The sequence below is a fragment of the Solanum stenotomum genome, chromosome 1 (genome assembly GCF_019186545.1).
Source record: "Solanum stenotomum isolate F172 chromosome 1, ASM1918654v1, whole genome shotgun sequence".
Classification (NCBI taxonomy): Eukaryota; Viridiplantae; Streptophyta; class Magnoliopsida; order Solanales; family Solanaceae; genus Solanum; species Solanum stenotomum.
In genome coordinates this window covers 61,409,684-61,428,318 of record NC_064282.1, presented here as the reverse complement: position 1 = coordinate 61,428,318, position 18,635 = coordinate 61,409,684, and the positions used below count along the sequence as shown (strand labels likewise).

The window sequence follows — 18,635 nt, the reverse complement described above, 5'->3', positions numbered from 1 at the left end:
GCATCATTGAGAATTTTTTATAATAGGTATTTCCATGGAGTCTTCTGGAATGCACTAAAGAATAGTGAACATACCTTGCACAAGGCTTACTCAACCACAAATCTTCCTTTATTTGTTTCAAAGTGCTTTCTTTTAGTTTTCCGTCCTTGTGCTTGGGCAAAGTAGATTCATGATCCTTACTCTTCTAGTATAGCTCCATTGTATGATTAGAACTCAATTGGGATGAGAGTTGATTCATCCTTTGTTCTAAGTATTCAATCAAGAAGGTATGTGATTCTACATTTTGAGTAAGGAGTACAAGGTGATGTTTCAATTCCTCTACTCACTTTTGGTAGAAATAATATTCTCCCAAACTTAATCTAGCATTATTTCCATGTTAGCTCCTATCAATGAATTTTGCTTAGGCTCTTCATAAAACTCTCTTTTGTTCCAACTTTGGTTTTCTCTCTCGTTTCTCTAAGCGTTTTATCGTGCTTTCAGGGAATAAGAGATGGAACCCCTCATGTAGACCTCTTCATCCCTTGACATAGGATCTTCGAGGAAATAAACCTTGGCTTTACTTGTTCCCAAGTCTCGATAGGCATTCACCATGTTTAAACTCTGTAATTTTCTCTCCAATTCACAAGATTCAAGGGCTTCAATGATTGGTAGCTGCTATGACTTTCCTATCTCTCACTTAGTTTTTCTTTCTTGCCCCTCATACTTTTAGCAGACTGACACCCATTGTCCCCTTATTTCCCATTACTTTCCAATCAAGGTTTGTTCACAACTTTTTTCTAGTAGATCCTTTGCTTTATCAAATGACTGATCCATAATTGCTCCACAGGCATATCCATAAAGGATCCCTTTTGTTCCAGACTTCTCAAAGATCAAAAGAAATATTGTAGTAAAATAGCCTTGGGTAGGTCATGTCTTGGACACCTTGCTACCCTTGTTTAAATCTCAACTAAACTTCATGAAAAGGTTCTTCTTGATTTCGCAAAATTTTTGTAATTTCATCTTGCCATTCCACTACAAGGGATATGGGGAAGTACCTTTCTAGAAAAACAACCTTTAATTCTTCACACACGGTGATCGATCCTTGTTGTAGTTCTTCGAACCATGTAGTTGCATCCCTTGTTAATGAAAAGGGAAAGAATCACAACCACACTAATTCTTGCCTCATGCTCCTCATTTTGAATGGGATACACACTTCCACAATGTTTTGCAAATATTGATTTGCATCCTCCACCAAATAATCCCTTTATTTGTAGAAAATGAACCATCATGCTTGTCACTTAAAGGTGACGTCTCCTATCTGGTGGTAGGCTATCACAACCTGAGTGTACATCCTAGGCGAGACATGGTACTGGAAACCACAAGCAACCGTAATCAAACCCTTGACATAATATATCAAATCATACCATATGAAACTAATGATAAAGAAAAACATATGCTTAATAAGTCTTAAAAGGAAATCAATAAATCCATGATGATTGAGCAACTAATATCTGAAATAAACCTTTCAGATTTAGAATAAAGGAAACAAGTTCACTAGGACATGGCTCCCAGTTACTTAAAACCAAATAAACAAAGAAAATACTAAACTTTGACTAACAACTAATCCAGGAAGTCCCTGAATGAGGACTCACAGACTGCTGACCGGAATTGGTGCAACCTCACTAGCCACGATTCTAAGTATGGGCACTGCAATCTACGTCATAAAAAGATGCAACAAAGAGAAAAGTATGCATCAGTATGTGAAATATACTGAATAAGAAAGAGGCCCTAGCATAATGGTAAAATGGCATAACGAGGACAAAAGACAAGGTTTCTAAAATCATATACACAATGAAAGAACATAAGAACAAAATCGTTGGAGTTCATGTCTAAATACCATTCACAATATTCTTTCAAAAGAATATAAAGAGATCAGTCCATTTCATTAGCCTTACAAAATCATAGTTGTAAAGAGCATACTCAAACTGAATCACATAAAGCTTAGATCATGTCGTAAAAAAGGTGTATAAAATAGGGAGTTTCTTAGAACCAACATATACCATGTGAGCTCATGATGTACAACAACTAACCTAGTTGGGAGGGCTTCCCCATACCATGCTAGAGTATAGGATCATATCATATCTATATGGATCTACTAATTTGAGCCTCTTTTTAGCTCTACTGACAAAGCTGTGAAACATAACATATGGTAGCACGTAGTTATGGGACTTGGGTATTCTAAACCCGCGTACTCTCGATACTGAATAGTTCTTCCAAAAAACATATATTCATATATTTCTCATAGGTATGAAAACTATTTATCAGTTTGAATCATACGTGAGACTACGCTCAAAAGTCATCTCTAAAGTAACATAAATTTAGGTTGAACTTTGTATCATATTAGTCTTCATGCTTAAAAGTCATAAATGTTTAAGGAACCATGAAAAACATGCTAAATCAGTACAATAAGATTCTTAAAATTTGCAAATAACATCTCAAGAAAAAGTAAATACCGAGAGACTCCCCAACTCTATCTATCTATGAAGCCTCTTTTACTGAAGATGGATGTTTAGACAAGACCCACGACACCTCAAGACAATTGACTAGAAAATAAATATGAAGTCCCATGGAATGCAAGGAGGGCATCCAAGCTATCTGAAGTGTAAAGTGATCTCAACGAAGCGCTTGTTGATGATCCTGAAGACATGTATCTTCATCATAAAAATATGCAGGTCGAATGACAGCAGTACATTCAATGTATGAGGATGTAATATAGCCGAAACAAAATAACTGAACAAAATTACTGCAATAGATAAAATATACTCAAGCAGAATGTGAAGAAATAAAGGAGTTAAATCATTCAAAGCTTTACAAAATACTTACTCATCTTTGAACTCAATAGAATAAGTGTTATATGAAAATACACTTTAACTTTATCTCTAACCAACAACCATCACTATGTGCTTTGAAATATCCCTGAAACTCATTGCTCATTTAGAAAAGAAGGTTTCTCTTTGCTCAATGTAAAAATACATTCTCTGGGTTGAGATAATTACTCAAAAGTGGCTTCTTTAAAAGGTATCTACTTTGTACTATATCTTCTTGAAAAATCTTTTAACTTTTCTCGAAATAATATTCTCTTTCTTCATGTAAAAATGAAACTTTTGGGAAATACTTAGTTCCCTTATACTCTTGCTTAAATGTTGGTTAAGCTCTTTCTCAAACTCCTCTCTACTTTATCAAAAGTCGGTTTAAACAATTATATTTTGCTTAAAAGAATCTCCATAAGAACTCAATGAATACTCAGAGAATAGGGTTCTGCTAAAAAACAGACATGAACAATTAACTCAAGAATCTCAATGCAATATATAGCAACTCAATAATTAGGAGATATAATTCTATAATCAATAACTCAAGAACTCATAACATAATATCAACTCATCTCAAGAATACTCAAATCTAAGGATAGAACCTTAGATTAATCTTTTACTGATTTGAAAGTAGATGTAGGGTGTGAGGACAAACTAGTCCAATACTATGATAGTCTTACATACTTGAAAGAACGAAGTTCTTTGCAAAATCCATGAAACTTGAAGAACGCTTGAAACCCTATCTTTTCTCCTCTTGGAACCTTGCTCTAATGTTTTGAAGTGTTAATGAATATAAAAGAACTTATTAACATTTTCTAAGCCCTTAACTAGGTGAAAATGTCGTGCTTTAGGCTTAAAATAGGGGCTAACACAACGTAGTTTAAATACCAAACGCTTAGGGGAAAGACCAAAATGACCTCAGCCTAATAAATTAATGGACTGCCCTTCAAGGAAGGCCTCATGGACCGTTTAAGGATCCACGGTCCGTGAAACACTTCACTGGCCGTATAGCTGTCTGTGAACCTTTGCATGTCTAATAGTGCCTTACTAAAATAGGCATAACTTTTTACTATGTACTTGGAAAGAGGCAAACATGGTAGCATTGGAAAAAGACTCAAAGACCTTTAATATGATAGGTCACGGGCCACTTAATTCATTATGTTGAGAGATATGGTCATTTGAAGTTGACCCAGTAAAATCTCATATTGAAACTCAATTAGTAAGAAAACTTTCAACTCAACTTTGTGCTAAGGGATTCTAGTGACCTTAATTCATATCCAAAGTCATTTCCATATTTAAATAATTTACCTTAATTTAAAAGTTGACATGTGACCTGTAAGGACCCCTAACAAGCCGTACGAGTCACCACAGGATGCCTAGAGTCCCGTCCAGGTGACTCAGATCCTGGCAATCCCGAACGGTTGGGATACCACCCCTAAAAGGACTATTTAGGATTATGTGAAGGGTCCATGGTCTATCCTGAGTTAGTGGACTTGCCTGTTAACCCTCTTTAGCCTTTCTCGAAGTCTGAGGTGTTATAGGTTTGTTCGACATCACTTTGTTTAGGGGCTGTTGGGGATACTTGGTGGGTACCTCTATTGTTTTGGTATTCACTTTCTTGCCTTCTATGCTTGTGTAGGTTACAAACCTAGTTTGTTTGACCATTTACCTAAGCTTGCTCATTGGAGTTTGTGAGGTAGTTGTTAGTCATCTTGGCAGATGTCACTTACTTTTTGGTTATGTTCTTATACTATTATAGTATTGGAGACATTCAGGCTCGTTATTTTACAAAGATCCGTATGATTATCTAATCTGGCTTGTACACATGACACTAGGTTCTTGATATATATATATATATTATGTATAGTTCTTTAATTCTTTTCTTACTTGCACTTTTACCCTTGTCGAAGGTTATTTAGACTGACCTTTCTTGGTGGGATGAGGTAGGTACCATTACACTCGATTATCAAGTCGTGACATTAACTTAGATAAAACGAGGAAAAGTGTAGAAAAGATCACAAGTCTATAGATTCTTATCAACTACGAGTAGTCTTGATGGGTCATACGTGGAACTACGATTGGTGGAAGCAATCCATAGAAGAAACTTCTGAAACTTGGAAGAATTGAATTGGACAAGATGAGCCTTAATATGATTAGTAGAAGTGTTGACGGTTCATTAACAACTTTCGTAGTTCCAAGGCCTGAAACTTCAGAACCTTTAGTATGTTGGATTGACGATCGAGCAATATGGTTAGTAAAAGGGACCACAAGTCGTGGTTTGGGTCTCGTAGACTAGAATTAAGAGAATATGTATTTCAGTACATTGCTTTCTATGAAGAGATAATGCATATCGTATAATTAATTACGAGTTGTAGAAGGTTTTCATATTTCAAAGTTCAAAATTCAGGAATTTCACTCTTTTTCTACAAGAAGGAGTCCATGGTCTGTAAAAGGGACTGCGATTCATAGATGACTTCCGATAGATTTTAATTAAGGGTCTTTTAGTCTTTTCCACTCTTTTATCCCTATACTACGTCGTTTCAGCCTATTCTAAGTGGGAATAAAAGGTTCTTAACAACCCTAAACCCCCCCCCCCCCACCCCCCATTCTCTCATAACTCATCTAAAATCAATTTCTTCTCTCTCAAGTCTTCTCCTTCAAGCAAGCTAGGGATTCAAACTTTAGGCCTTCCACCCAAGATTCAAGTAGGATTTCATTCAAGGTATGTGGGAAATTCATCAATGGGGTTCTTCTTCACCCATTGAGTCCCCGAGAAACCTCAATTTCTTAAATTATGTTTCCAAAAAACTAGGGTATATGTGATCTTCATAGGTTGTTAATGAAGTTCAGTTTTTCTTTATGATTTATCCTAAATTGCATGAATTGATTATAATTTCACGTTTTCAATGATATTTTCATCAATCCAAACATGCAAGTATATTCATGATCATAATTATGCTATTTTCATATGGATGTCTTAGATTATCAGATTTTCATGAACTATGATGCTTTCGAATAATGTATCACTCAGTATATACTTATATCAGGAATTTAGATGCTCTTCTATTAAAGTATCTTTTAGATTATGTTCAAGTTATAATGAATTATGAGTTACTCATTATTTATCAGATTATCAATATGATTCAGTAGTACAAATTATTATTGTTTCCAAATTTATGCCTGATTCTGTTGGGAGTATAGTTAGCCGAGTTGGACTAGGGTCGATTACCCAAGTCCTAGAACTACATGCCCCCGTAGGTTTTGCCTCAAACATACATTAGCTAGTGGATCCATCTTAGCTCAGATATCATGGTCTTTACCTTGGAAAGTATGACACTCTCTTTTCGGTGTGGGAGTAGTACACTAGACTCCATGTAATAGCTCACATGGTTTATGTTGGTTTTAGGATCTCCCACAGTCAAAATTTCAGATATTGCGTGATCTTGTATATATGTATTTCAGATAAGATTATTATAGTTTCATGTTATTTTACTTGGTCATTGCATCAACATATTATACAGATTCAGTATGTTCAGATACCACATTATTTATGCATTTCCTCATACTTAGTACATTCCAAGTACTGATCGCATACATTGTTACTATATTTTTTGATAATATAGGTTCTGATACTCATTATCAGGCATGCAATTAGTACAAATCTTGTCAGATGCAGTACGTTTGGTGAGTTCTCATCTCCTCAAGGACACCACTTATGATTTCCCCTCAGTACTATATTTCAGTTTTCAGACAGTAAAGTGAGCTAGGAGTTTTTCCTAGCCCTTCATGTTAATAGAGGCTTTCCTACGTACAGTTAGATTCTGCTCATGTTGTTCTTATTAGAGTCTTGTTTACTGCTACGTTAGTATATTTCAGACTCTATTCCACATTTAAATAATTCTGTCAAATTATGTTATCTTAGTGTCATGTCATGCCATGAGGTTAGCTTTGGATTACTTGTGTCTCTAAGCATCATGTCACATTTAGGGGTAGTCTCGGGGTGTAACATAAATAAAGTGGCAAGGTCGCGTGTATGCTTCTTGACCCAATATCTCTTAAAAAAAAATCTTTGGTTCATGAATGAATAGACTCGATGTGTAGGTGTGATACACAAGAAAGAAGAGATCACGTTTATGCATCTTGACAAGTGTATGTTAAAGTTGATTCGATAGTTTTAAGCGAACCATATTCAAGATTGATTTTATGTCAAGTATAATTTGATAAAAGCAACCATGTTAGAAGCACAAAATTCAGGGGTGCATCGTACCTTTCTCTAGGTCAACAAAATTGTTAGGGAACATGAGTATAAGAACAACAATAATATAATATTTATTTATAAGTGCGTGCAAGCGATGCTTGAGACTAGTAAGGCACTATCCTAAGAAACTATTTCAACTCTATGAAATGTTTGTCTAGCATTTAACAATTCTTCTCTATAATAGGAACAATAACAACAAAATATAATTACTATAAAACTAGCAAGACGGGTGAATGAATTTTTGTTACTAAATAATTGATTGGTTCTTCGTTGATCCTCAGAGAGCTCATCTTATCATTTATAAAAGAAGATATGTATGACTTTGAAATGACGAAATGTTTGAGTGGATGATAAAGCGCCAATGTGACTACATGTTACTTCACGTGAAGGGTCATATAAAGGCCAAGCCCCATCACGTGGAAAGCCATAACTTGGGATACAACTCTATTTATAAAATGTGAAGTTGAAAAAAGAAGAAATAGTCCTCACTTAAATAAAGTCCCCTCTCTCCATCTCCAAGAAATGTATCTGTTTGAATTTTCTTTCCCTCTCTTGATCATCATCATGTGTTTTACTTATTCTACATGGTGGTACCTTAATAATAGATGGTGTAAATTAAGCTCATTGCCAACAAATTGGCCTATTGTTGGAATGTTGCCTGAGCTTATTTGAAATCTTCATCGCGTCCATGAAAAAACAACTGAAGTTCTTATAGAAAGTAAGGGAACATTTGAGTTTCATGGTCCTATATTTGCCAACTTCAACATGTTAGGTACTAGTGATCCTGCAAATATCCACTATATCCTTAGTAAAAATTTNTTAATCGATAAGTCTATTTGGCACCCACAGACTCTAAATCCTAGATCCGCCACTGAGAGAAACAATAACAACAAAATATAATTATTACAAAACCAGCAAAACGGGTGAATAAATTTTTGTTACTAAATAATTGCTTGGTTCTTCGTTGATCCTCAGAGAGCTCATCTTCTCATTTATAGAAGAAGATATGTATGACTTTGAAATGACGAAATGTTTGAGTGGATGATAAAGAGCCAATGTGACTACATGCTACTTCACGTGAAGGGTCATATAAAGGCCAAGCCCCATCACGTGGAAAGACATAACTTGGGATACAACTCTGTTTATAAAATGTGAAGTTGAAAAAGAAGAAATAGTCGTCAACTTAAATAAAGTCCCTTCTCTCTATCTCCAAGAAATGTATCTGTTTGAATTTTCTTTCCCTCTCTTGATCATCATCATGTGTTTTACTTATTCTACATGGTGGTACCTTAATAATAGATGGTGTAAATTAAGCTCATTGCCAACAAATTGGCCTATTGTTGGAATGTTGCCTGAGCTTATTCGAAATCTTCATCGCGTCCATGAAAAAACAACTGAAGTTCTTATAGAAAGTAAGGGAACATTTGAGTTTCATGGTCCTATATTTGCCAACTTCAACATGTTAGGTACTAGTGATCCTGCAAATATCCACTATATCCTTAGTAAAAATTTCTCAAACTATCCGAAAGGTGTTGAGTTCCGTAAATATTTTGATATTTTTGGAAATGGGATCTTCAGTGTTGATTATGAACTATGGGAGATTCATAGGAAGACCACAATGTACTTAATGGGACATGCTAAGTTCCATACTTTGTTGGAGAGGAATATATGGGAAATTATCGAAAACGGGCTACGACCAATTCTTGATGATTTTGCTGAACTGGACACACTGTTTGATTTGCAAGATATTTTCCACAGATTCACTTTTGATGTTATCTGTAAATTGTTACTTGATCATGATCCGAAAAGTTTGTCTATTGGTTTACCTCATGTGCCATGTGAAAAGGCGTTCAACGACACTGTCGATGCACTTCTTTATAGATATATCTTGCCAGAATGTTGCTGGAAGTTGCAAAAATGGCTTCGAATTGGTAGAGAAAAGAAGCTTATTCAAGCATGGGACGCTTTTGATCAATTCTTATATCCTTGCATTTCGCGGAAGCAAGAAGAGTTGATGCATAAAAGTACAATCAAAGACGAGGAATTCTCATTTTTAAATGCATTCATCAAAATGTACAATCAATGGAAAGATGGCGATTTGGGTACTTTGCAAACATTTCTAAGGGATACTTTCTTGAGTTTGATGCTTGGTGGTAGGGACACCACAAGTGCAGCTCTCACTTGGTTTTTCGCCCTTGTGGCTAAAAATCCCTCAGTAGAGAAAAAGATTAGAGACGAGATTCAACAACAATTGCATCTAAAAGAAGATGAAAATCTCAACTTTTTCAACATGCAAGAAACAAGAAAACTAGTCTATCTACATGCTGCTTTTTGTGAAACTTTGAGGCTCTTTCCATCAGTTGCAATTGAGCATAAACTTCCACTTGAATGTGACATTCTCCCGAGTGGTCACCGTGTTAGTCCAAACATGAGAGTTATGCTATCGTTCTATACAATGGGGAGAATGGAAAGTTTATGGGGAAAAGATTGCTTAGAATTCAAGCCAGAGAGATGGATTTCTAAACAAGGAGAGATCAAACACGAACCATCTTTTAAATTCACAGCCTTTAATGCAGGTCCAAGGGCTTGTATTGGGAAGGAAATGGCATTCACTCAGATGAAATTAGTGGCAGCTACCATCATACACAATTATCATATCCAAGTGGAAGATCAAATAATAACTCCAAGTTCTTCTGTTATCATTCAAGTGAAACATGGTCTCAAAGTTAGGCTCCTCAAAAGGGTTCCTCTTGTGTGAACAATGCTCGGGATTCAAACCTACGTGTCATGTATGTTTTGAGGATTACAGGTCTCCATTGGTTCTAAGGATGTTTAAAATACTATATATACCAAAATAAAGTAAGATTTGACCTATATATATAGTATAATTTTCCGAGTTCGGAGCCAAAAGGGTAAAACAAAATTGTCAAAAATTCCAAAAGGGCATATCAAATTTTTTTAAAATCGAAAGTGCAAAATCGCTCCTGACGAAGCAATTCCCCTCTGACACAATGACAAAATCGCTGCCCTGGCAGCGATTTTGTAAAAAAAAATAATTTCTCTTTATTAAAAATCGATGTTAGGGTAGCGATTTTGTAAAACAAAATTTTTTTTGTATTAAAAATTGCTGCTAGGGCAGCGATTTTGTAAATTTTAATTTTTTTTATTTTGAGAAAATCGCTGCTATTTTTATTATTTTTAATCGTACGAAAACTTTTGTCATAAGAAAATCGCTCCTGAAAATCGTACAACAACAGTAAAATTTAATATATTTTTTTAATTATTTATGATATATAATTCAATTTTCCTCATTCTTCAACAATTTTATTGAGTATACTGTCCATCTTGTTTATCATTTTTATATTTTTAATAATTAACAATAGGCATGAAAATAATAGCTAGGCATGAAAAACGCTGCCCCTACAGTGATGTGTAAGGAATAAAAAATTCTGATTTAAATCGCACCACAACAACAATTTTAATAAAAAATATATAAAAAAATAATTTAATAAAAAAAAAAATTTACAAAATCGCTGCCCTAGCAGTGATTTTTAATACAATTTTTTTTTTTTACAAAATCACTGCCCTGGCAGCGATTTTGTTATTGTGTCAGAGGGAAATCACTTCGTCAGGAGAGATTTTGCCCGTTTGGTTTTAAAATAATTTGATGACCCCTTTTGGATTTTCCTATGCAGGATGTCCACCTAAACTCCTGAAACCACCGTAGCTCCGCCCCTACATGATCATGCATCTTATAAAATACATTTGAGTACATTAATACAATTGTCCTAGATTAGTTTTTATTTTTATAAATGCATCATGAAATGTCTCAGTTTTACTTTTGATTAATATAATTGAACTCTTCTTATTATATACACATTGAAATATTTATTATTGAATGACATTGGCTTGTATTAACGTAATTTTTTTTCACCATGGTTATGGGATGTTGAATCTTTTAATAACTATCTAGAAAATTTTAGTGGAGATGTTTCTCTTCCTTCTTTTGTAGTTTTTCTTTTGAGGGGTAATTACAGGGTTAAGGGTTGGATCTACCGTTATAGACGAGGGTTCTCAAGAACCTAATAACTTTTATTTAGATCATAAATTTATATTGTGAAACTTTGTAGATATCTAAAAGATAATATCCATGGAATTTAAAATAGAGACTGTTGATGATGTGCAATTAAGAAGGNTTTTTAAAATCGAAAGGGCAAAATCGCTCCTGACGAAGCAATTTCCCTTTGACAAAATCGCTGCCCTGGCAACAATTTTGTAAATTTTTTTTTCTTTTTATTAAAAATCGTTGTTAGCGTAGCGATTTTGTAAAACAAAAAAAAATTGTATAAATTTTTATTTTTTTATTTTGAGAAAATCGCTGCTATTTTTATTTTTTTTAATCATATGACAACTTTTGTCAAAAGAAAATCGCTCCTGAAAATCGTACGACAACAGTAAAATTTAATATTCTTTTATTATTATTTATGATATATAATTCAATTTTCCTCATTCTTCAACAATTTTATTGAGTATACTGTCCGTCTTGTTTATCATTTTTATATTATTAATAATTAATAATAGGCATGAAAATAATAGCTAGGCATGAAAAACGCTGCCCCTGTAGCGATGTGTAAGGAAAAAAAAATTCTGATTTAAAATCGCTGTCATAGCAGCAATTTTTAATAAAAAATATATAAAAAAATATTTTGTTTTACAAAATCGCTGCTATTTTTAATACAATTTTTTTTTTTTATAAAAAAAATGATTTTGTCATTGTGTCAGAGGAAAATCGCTTCGTCAGAAGCGATTTTGCCCTTTTGGTTTTAAAAAAATTTGATGTGCCCTTTTGGATTTTCCTATGCAGGATATCCAGCTAAACTCCTGAAACCACCGTAGCTCCGCCCCTACATGATCATGCATCTTAATAAAATACATTTGAGTACATTAATACAATTGTCATCGATTAGTTTTTATTTTTATAAATGCATCATGAAATGTCTCAGTTTTACTTTTGATTAATGTAATTGAACTCTTCTTATTATATACATATTGAAATATTTATTATTGAATGACATCGGCTTGTATTAACGTAATTTTTTTCACCATGGTTATGGGATGTTGAATCTTTTAATAACTATCTAGAAAATTTTAGTGGAGATGTTTCTCTTCCTTCTTTTGTAGTTTTTCTTTTGAGGGGTAATTACAGGGTTAAGGGTTGGATCTACCGTTATAGACGAGGGTTCTCAAGAACCTAATAACTTTTATTTAGATCATAAATTTATATTGTGAAACTTTGTAGATATCTAAAAGATAATATCCATGGAATTTAAAATAGAGACTGTTGATGATGTGCAATTAAGAAGGAATCTGGAAAAACTCATATTCTAAATACGTTTTTAAATAATGACTAGTTGATGTGAATGTGTGTTGCACATTTATTTCTAATTTTTGTTATAGAATTTGTAAAATAATATAGTAAATCAGAAAATTACTTTTGAAGCTATGCAACTTACATTTGTGGTCACCAAACCAAGAATAATCATCAACCATACAAAGACTCAAATCTTAAAATTTGAAGTCTTATCTTGTAAAATATCCTAATATAATTTACTAATATTTATACATATTAATATTTTTTCTAAAATCGGTTATTACCTAGAATCATTTAAGAATTTATTGAAATCTATCAAAGTAAACTACAACGTCATTTGAAAATCGTACTCGATCAATTAAATAAAATCACAATTGTGGTCTAAAAGTTGGTTGTGCATTAAACTAAAGTTGATTTAGTCAGTTACTTTGCACGATCTAAGAGCACTCCTAAAAGCAATAGATAAATTAAGGAATAGGAAGGCATGCACGCAAAATATATATATATATATATATAGTCAAACAACTGGTGTGCAATGGGACTTTCTTTGCCCACTCTTCCTTATTACTTGGGTCTAATGTATTTGAGCCGATGATTTTTTGAAAAAAGTCTATCTGCCTTAATGAGATCATGGTAATTAGGTCTGTACCTAATGAGATTTTACTAGGTATACTATTGTTGTTGTTGGTCTCTTTTGATGATTTTTTTTCTTTCTTATCGATGTCCAAATTTATTTGTTTTGATTCTTTAAGATGCTATTCTAATTATTGGTCTTAGCTAAGCAACTAGCAGTATTGTATCATATAGGATATATGTGTCTAGTTGTTCAATTGTATACAAACTTAAGTGCATATTTATGTACATTCAAAGTTGGAGGCCATAAAAGTCAATTGAGACCAAGTTAAAGATCATATTTATGAATTACACCTTTAACATATTTGACCATGTTTCTGGAAAATCAAAAGTATCTACCTTTGTATATTAAAAATGCTTATTTTATAGATTTGGAGTGTTCAATCAATTTTTAGGAAAAAGATACAAATGTTACAAAAACTAGTGAATTAAATGTCAAAAACACTTATAAACTATCATTTCTTTTTCTAGTTTCATATCTAAATTATTGAGAGTTTGAGAAACACAATTAAACTATCACTCATAAGTTTGAGGAACTTTAATGTAAACCAAAAGACGTATATACACACTTAATCGTGTCTGACCTTAAAGCCCTAAACTCTTCCCTTCTTTTTCAGCATTTCTCTTTATTTCTTCATCTATATTGCAAATAGTTTTCACCTCCTCCTCCTCCTCCTCCTTTTATGTTTATTAACATCCTTCTCTATTTTGTACTTTGTTTCTTCTTTTATAGTCTAAATAAATTTGTTCTTCATTTTAATTTTAATTTTTTTTGTTACGATGGAATTCTTTTTCATGTGGCAATTTTTTATTGATTTTTGGAAGAGTGTTATACACACACTATGAGGTGTGTTTCTCAAACTTATAAGTGATAGTTAAAAGGTGTGTTTCTCACACTCCAATAGTTTAGGTGTAAAATTCAAGAAAATGGGATAGTTTAGATATATTTTTGACGCTTCACTCAAAAATAATTTCATTTCCATAACAATTTTCGAATATCGGTCAATCACAAATCGATATTCTAATATTAGCGAAAGTTATGATCAAATGAATTGATCAAAAAATAAGTTTATCTTTAAGAATATTTTTAGAAAATATTTTCATTAAAAAAATTCCTTTTCAGAATAATATTAAAAGTTAGTCAAACATGCTATATAGGTATCGTGAGTTTAAGTTTTTATGTGATGTATGATAATTTTATTGGAAAATATATATCAAGAACACAAAAAAAAAATATGGAGAAGAACACAAATATAAAGGTTTGACTATATGAACATCAAAGTTAGAATTGAAGGTTTGAAATACGTGCAAAATGCTTTCCTAAAAATTGTATTTGTTCCCTCCTCTGTGAGCTTGCTATGGATGATATGCAAATATATAGTTTAGTGGATATAACAGGCGTAAGAATTTTTTCTCTAAGCAAATAGCGAAGAAATTCTATTGAATAACAAAAACTTGAACTTGATCTTTTTGGAAAAGGGGAAATGTTTGGAAAATATTGTAAAAATTGTTTATCTATAAAAGCTAGTGAGAAATAACAAGAAATTATAATTTAACAGTGTCTTCACTATTATTATAACTAAGCACATTCACTACCAGTCTCCACCGCATAAACCACACCACAAATCACCATCATACACCCTCATCGCCGACCACCACCCTATCGATTACCACAACGCTATGTTTCTCACTTTATTTTAATTTTCACCATCAACTATATATATTAATTATTGTTAATTATGACCATAAACTATTACTATTATCAAATTTAAGTTAAAATAAAGAAAACAATCAGATATCTTTTAATACGCTTTGAATGTTGCCTTGTTAAAAACCTTACCAGGAAAACCCAATTGGGATAAAACCATGGTTAAGGAAAAGAGTACAATGCATATTTTTCTCCCCTTGATAAAAACTTTACTTGATATCTCGAAGACGATGCATTTCAATCTTATATCACAACTTCTCAAATATTGATGTTGGCAATCCTTTGTGAATAAGTTTACAAGATTATCACTCGAATGGGTCTTTGAACATCTATCTCACCATTTTGTTGAAGATCATGTGTGAAAAATACTTTTGGTAAAATATGCTTTGTCCGACTTCTTTTGATTGTATCCTCCCTTTAATTGAGCTATCTATTATTTCCTTATATGATGGTTAGAATATCCTTTGCCAAAGAAAAATCACATATTTTCTGAATATGATAGATCATGATTCCAACCATACACATTCCCGACTTACTTCATAGATCAATATTATTTCTATATAATTTGAAGAGGTGGTTACCAATGTTTGATTCTTTGAATGTCAAGCTAGATATTGTTGTGCCTCCATATGTAAACAAATAGCTCATTTGCGATTGAGCTTTATGCAGATCAAATAAATATTTTGCATCTACTTAATCAAACCATTTCTAACTCAGAGATTGATCATTTCAATTTTATACGTTGCTCGTCATTTCTTCTCAAAGAAAATCACATATCTTCTATGTGTTGAGTCACTTGCTTTGTTAGTTTATTGGCATAACTTGAATGATAATATGACAATCCCCTCACATAACTTTGTATATATATATATATCAAATAATCTTCTACCATTTGCATAACTAACAATCTGTAAGTGCACCAATTGCACTAATACCATGGCATTTTTAAGCATTTTCATGAGGTTGAAAAGATTCTTTCTCTGTGTTAAGCAATCTCAAAATTCTTGGGTACTCAATGGAATTATTTTAAGACCTTTTAAATCCTTCAAGAATTTTCATATAACATTCATCGTCTAGTTAGACATGATAATTGACCATTATACATATTCAAGTATTTCATCTATTGCCAGACTGAAATAAGTCTTATTGCATCCACCACTCGAGAACATATCTCCATTTAATAATGTCAGGACTTCTGCGAAAACCCTTTATGCCCCGAGGCACAAATAATACTTTATATCTCACGGTTATACTTTCGCACAATGATTCATTTGTACCCCACTGACATATATTTTGATCTATGAACTATAAGTTCAAAAACATCACTTTTCTAAGTGGAACAAAATATACTTGAATAGTGCATTTTATTTGTCCAATCATTTATCTGTCCACATTATATGACAGATTCAAATTTAAGATCCTCGTAACCACTTAGAGCATTGAGTGCTACTTCATATCAAAGATACTGTCGACGGTCATTTGACTCGATTCCAATGTGACATAACTTATCGAGATCTCTTCATTTTTCATCATTATCAGGTACCTGAACCTTTGCCAAGGTTTTATGAAGTGTTATGTCATAGTGCTCTTTCAAAGCACTTAACTCATTATCATGACCATTTTGATAATTTGCTCCTCTCCTTCCTCAAAGAGTTTTACGTTTGGAATCGATTGGTCTATCACGCTTCTGGCGTACCATAGACTTTGTCCTTCAAGGACTATTTTTGGAGCATTTGCAGCTTTATTAAAATATTGGGTCAGCAAATACATCTGGAAAATTATTTTCAACATTTTGCAAATGAATTATCTCTTGAACTTCAAGTTAACATTTTTTTAACGTGGATCTAGATAATTCACCCCACACATTATTTCAGCTGCTAAACATATCTCCCCCTAATGTTAGGAAATCTAACATTCACCTCAACCTCATTTGGGGATCCATCTTTGTGCATGGTGGAGCAATAAAATCATATGTGCACACATCAAATTTTTAGATGGAAATTATTTGGTTCCTGACCCTGAACCAATTGTGATGGGAGAACCTTGTTGGCTTGATGCATACACGTCAAATAAACTCAACTCATACCAAATTTTATTTGAGAGATTTGTTCTCATAATCATTGGTCAAGCTATAATTGGAGGCATACAATTTCTACTAAATCAACCAACATTATCAACATAATCTTATAGTTTGTAATTGTGCTCTTAATTTAACAATTTGAGCAAACAATCTTACAAAAACCAATTTTGTAAGTTGACACAAATGCACATGTGACCATACCATAAATGCATCTATTAAATCATAATAGTGAACGGTCCATATGGCAGGTGAACGGGCCCATATTCACCTTTCTATATGTTCCAAATAATTTCAGGGGATACAATCCCAACCTTAGTTGATACATTTATCATTTTGTCATGAGAACAAGCAACAAAAGAGAATCTTGAAGAATCATTTATTTCTTCAAACATATAGCCACGTGAATTCTCATCTTCTTTTGCATCACTCTGAACCGGAATGGCCAACCGGTTATGCCAACTGATATTTATTCTAGTAAACTTTTAGTTTACTTTTGCATGTGATTCATTCATCATGCTCATATTTTTATTCAACAAACAAGAGAAATGCAGGTAACCTTTTATCTAAATATTCATAACCCGCTTTGATTGTAGTAATCTAAAGATATTTAATCTTTTAATAATTTACAGTCTCAATATAATAATTTCCAATTCCTCCGAAACTTAAAAAGTTTATTTTGAGACATACTACAATGAACAATTTTATTTCGGGTAGTAACAAATCAGCTCTTTCGGAACTCTCAATGAATTTTGTGTACTCCCATAAATTTCACAACACCATTTTTATGGTGACCATCTTCTTCAAGGAGAAAATTATTATTATTGTCATGGTTAAAGTTATTACATGCAAGACTTATTTCTTGACAACCAATGACAAATTTGTGTTGTCAAACAACAACATTTATTTTGATCATGGCCACAACCTTTATAGAAAAAGATTTATTTCTTTCTTTTGTCCTCCAATAGTTCATAATAAAACATACCACAATATTTGTGTAGTACTCAAAGTATATGACCAAAATGACCATTTATGTCTAAATATTTCTTTTCAATCTCTCAAACATCCTGTAGAGGGGATATGTGACATTCATTCAACAATACATGAACATGTTCTTATCCATACGAACACAAGTCACTTTTTCTTCAAGAAATGGACTATAACCATTTGTACATCCTCCACAAGTTTTTATTAGAAACTCATTGTCATGCTTTGGCATTATCAAATTTATGTTACTCACCTCAACATCACTTTTAAGAGGTCAAATGTACCAATTGTACTACCACTTTGTATTCCTTTATTTTGATGGAGGATTTACAAAACTTTTCAAATTGGGTTGCACCAACAACAATGTGCCCAATAACTTCTCATACCACTTTGATGGATAAAAATTATCTTTAACAATTACCTTCACATTTGAAGGACCATCTTAAGAAATAATGTGTCCAATAACCTTTTATATCACTTTAATGGACAAAATTATCTTTACATTTGAAGGAACATCTTAAGAACCAATAGCGTTCTTCCTTTAAATTACCACAATGATGACCATTAACATTTTATCACACTCATATTCATACATTCAACCGCTTGTCATTTTTCAGACATGTTATGCACTGCTACCACATTCACATAAGAGAATGGAGAAAATCAATTGGGCAAATTTCATGACTTTTATCAAGAGCATATCAATTTGATCAGTCATCATTACATCATCATTATATTATGTTGGGACTTGA

At 32.8% G+C, this 18,635-nt stretch overlaps 1 protein-coding gene across 1 annotated transcript; it reads left to right on the top strand.

Annotated features, from left to right (window-relative positions):
• The first annotated feature begins 8,293 nt into the window (after positions 1–8,293).
• Positions 8,294–9,905, top strand: LOC125878190 (alkane hydroxylase MAH1-like). Its single transcript, XM_049559389.1, has one exon. The coding sequence runs from the start codon at positions 8,324–8,326 to the stop codon at positions 9,863–9,865; it is 1,542 nt and encodes a 513-aa protein (XP_049415346.1). The 5' UTR covers positions 8,294–8,323; the 3' UTR covers positions 9,866–9,905.
• Positions 9,906–18,635: the final 8,730 nt, after the last annotated feature.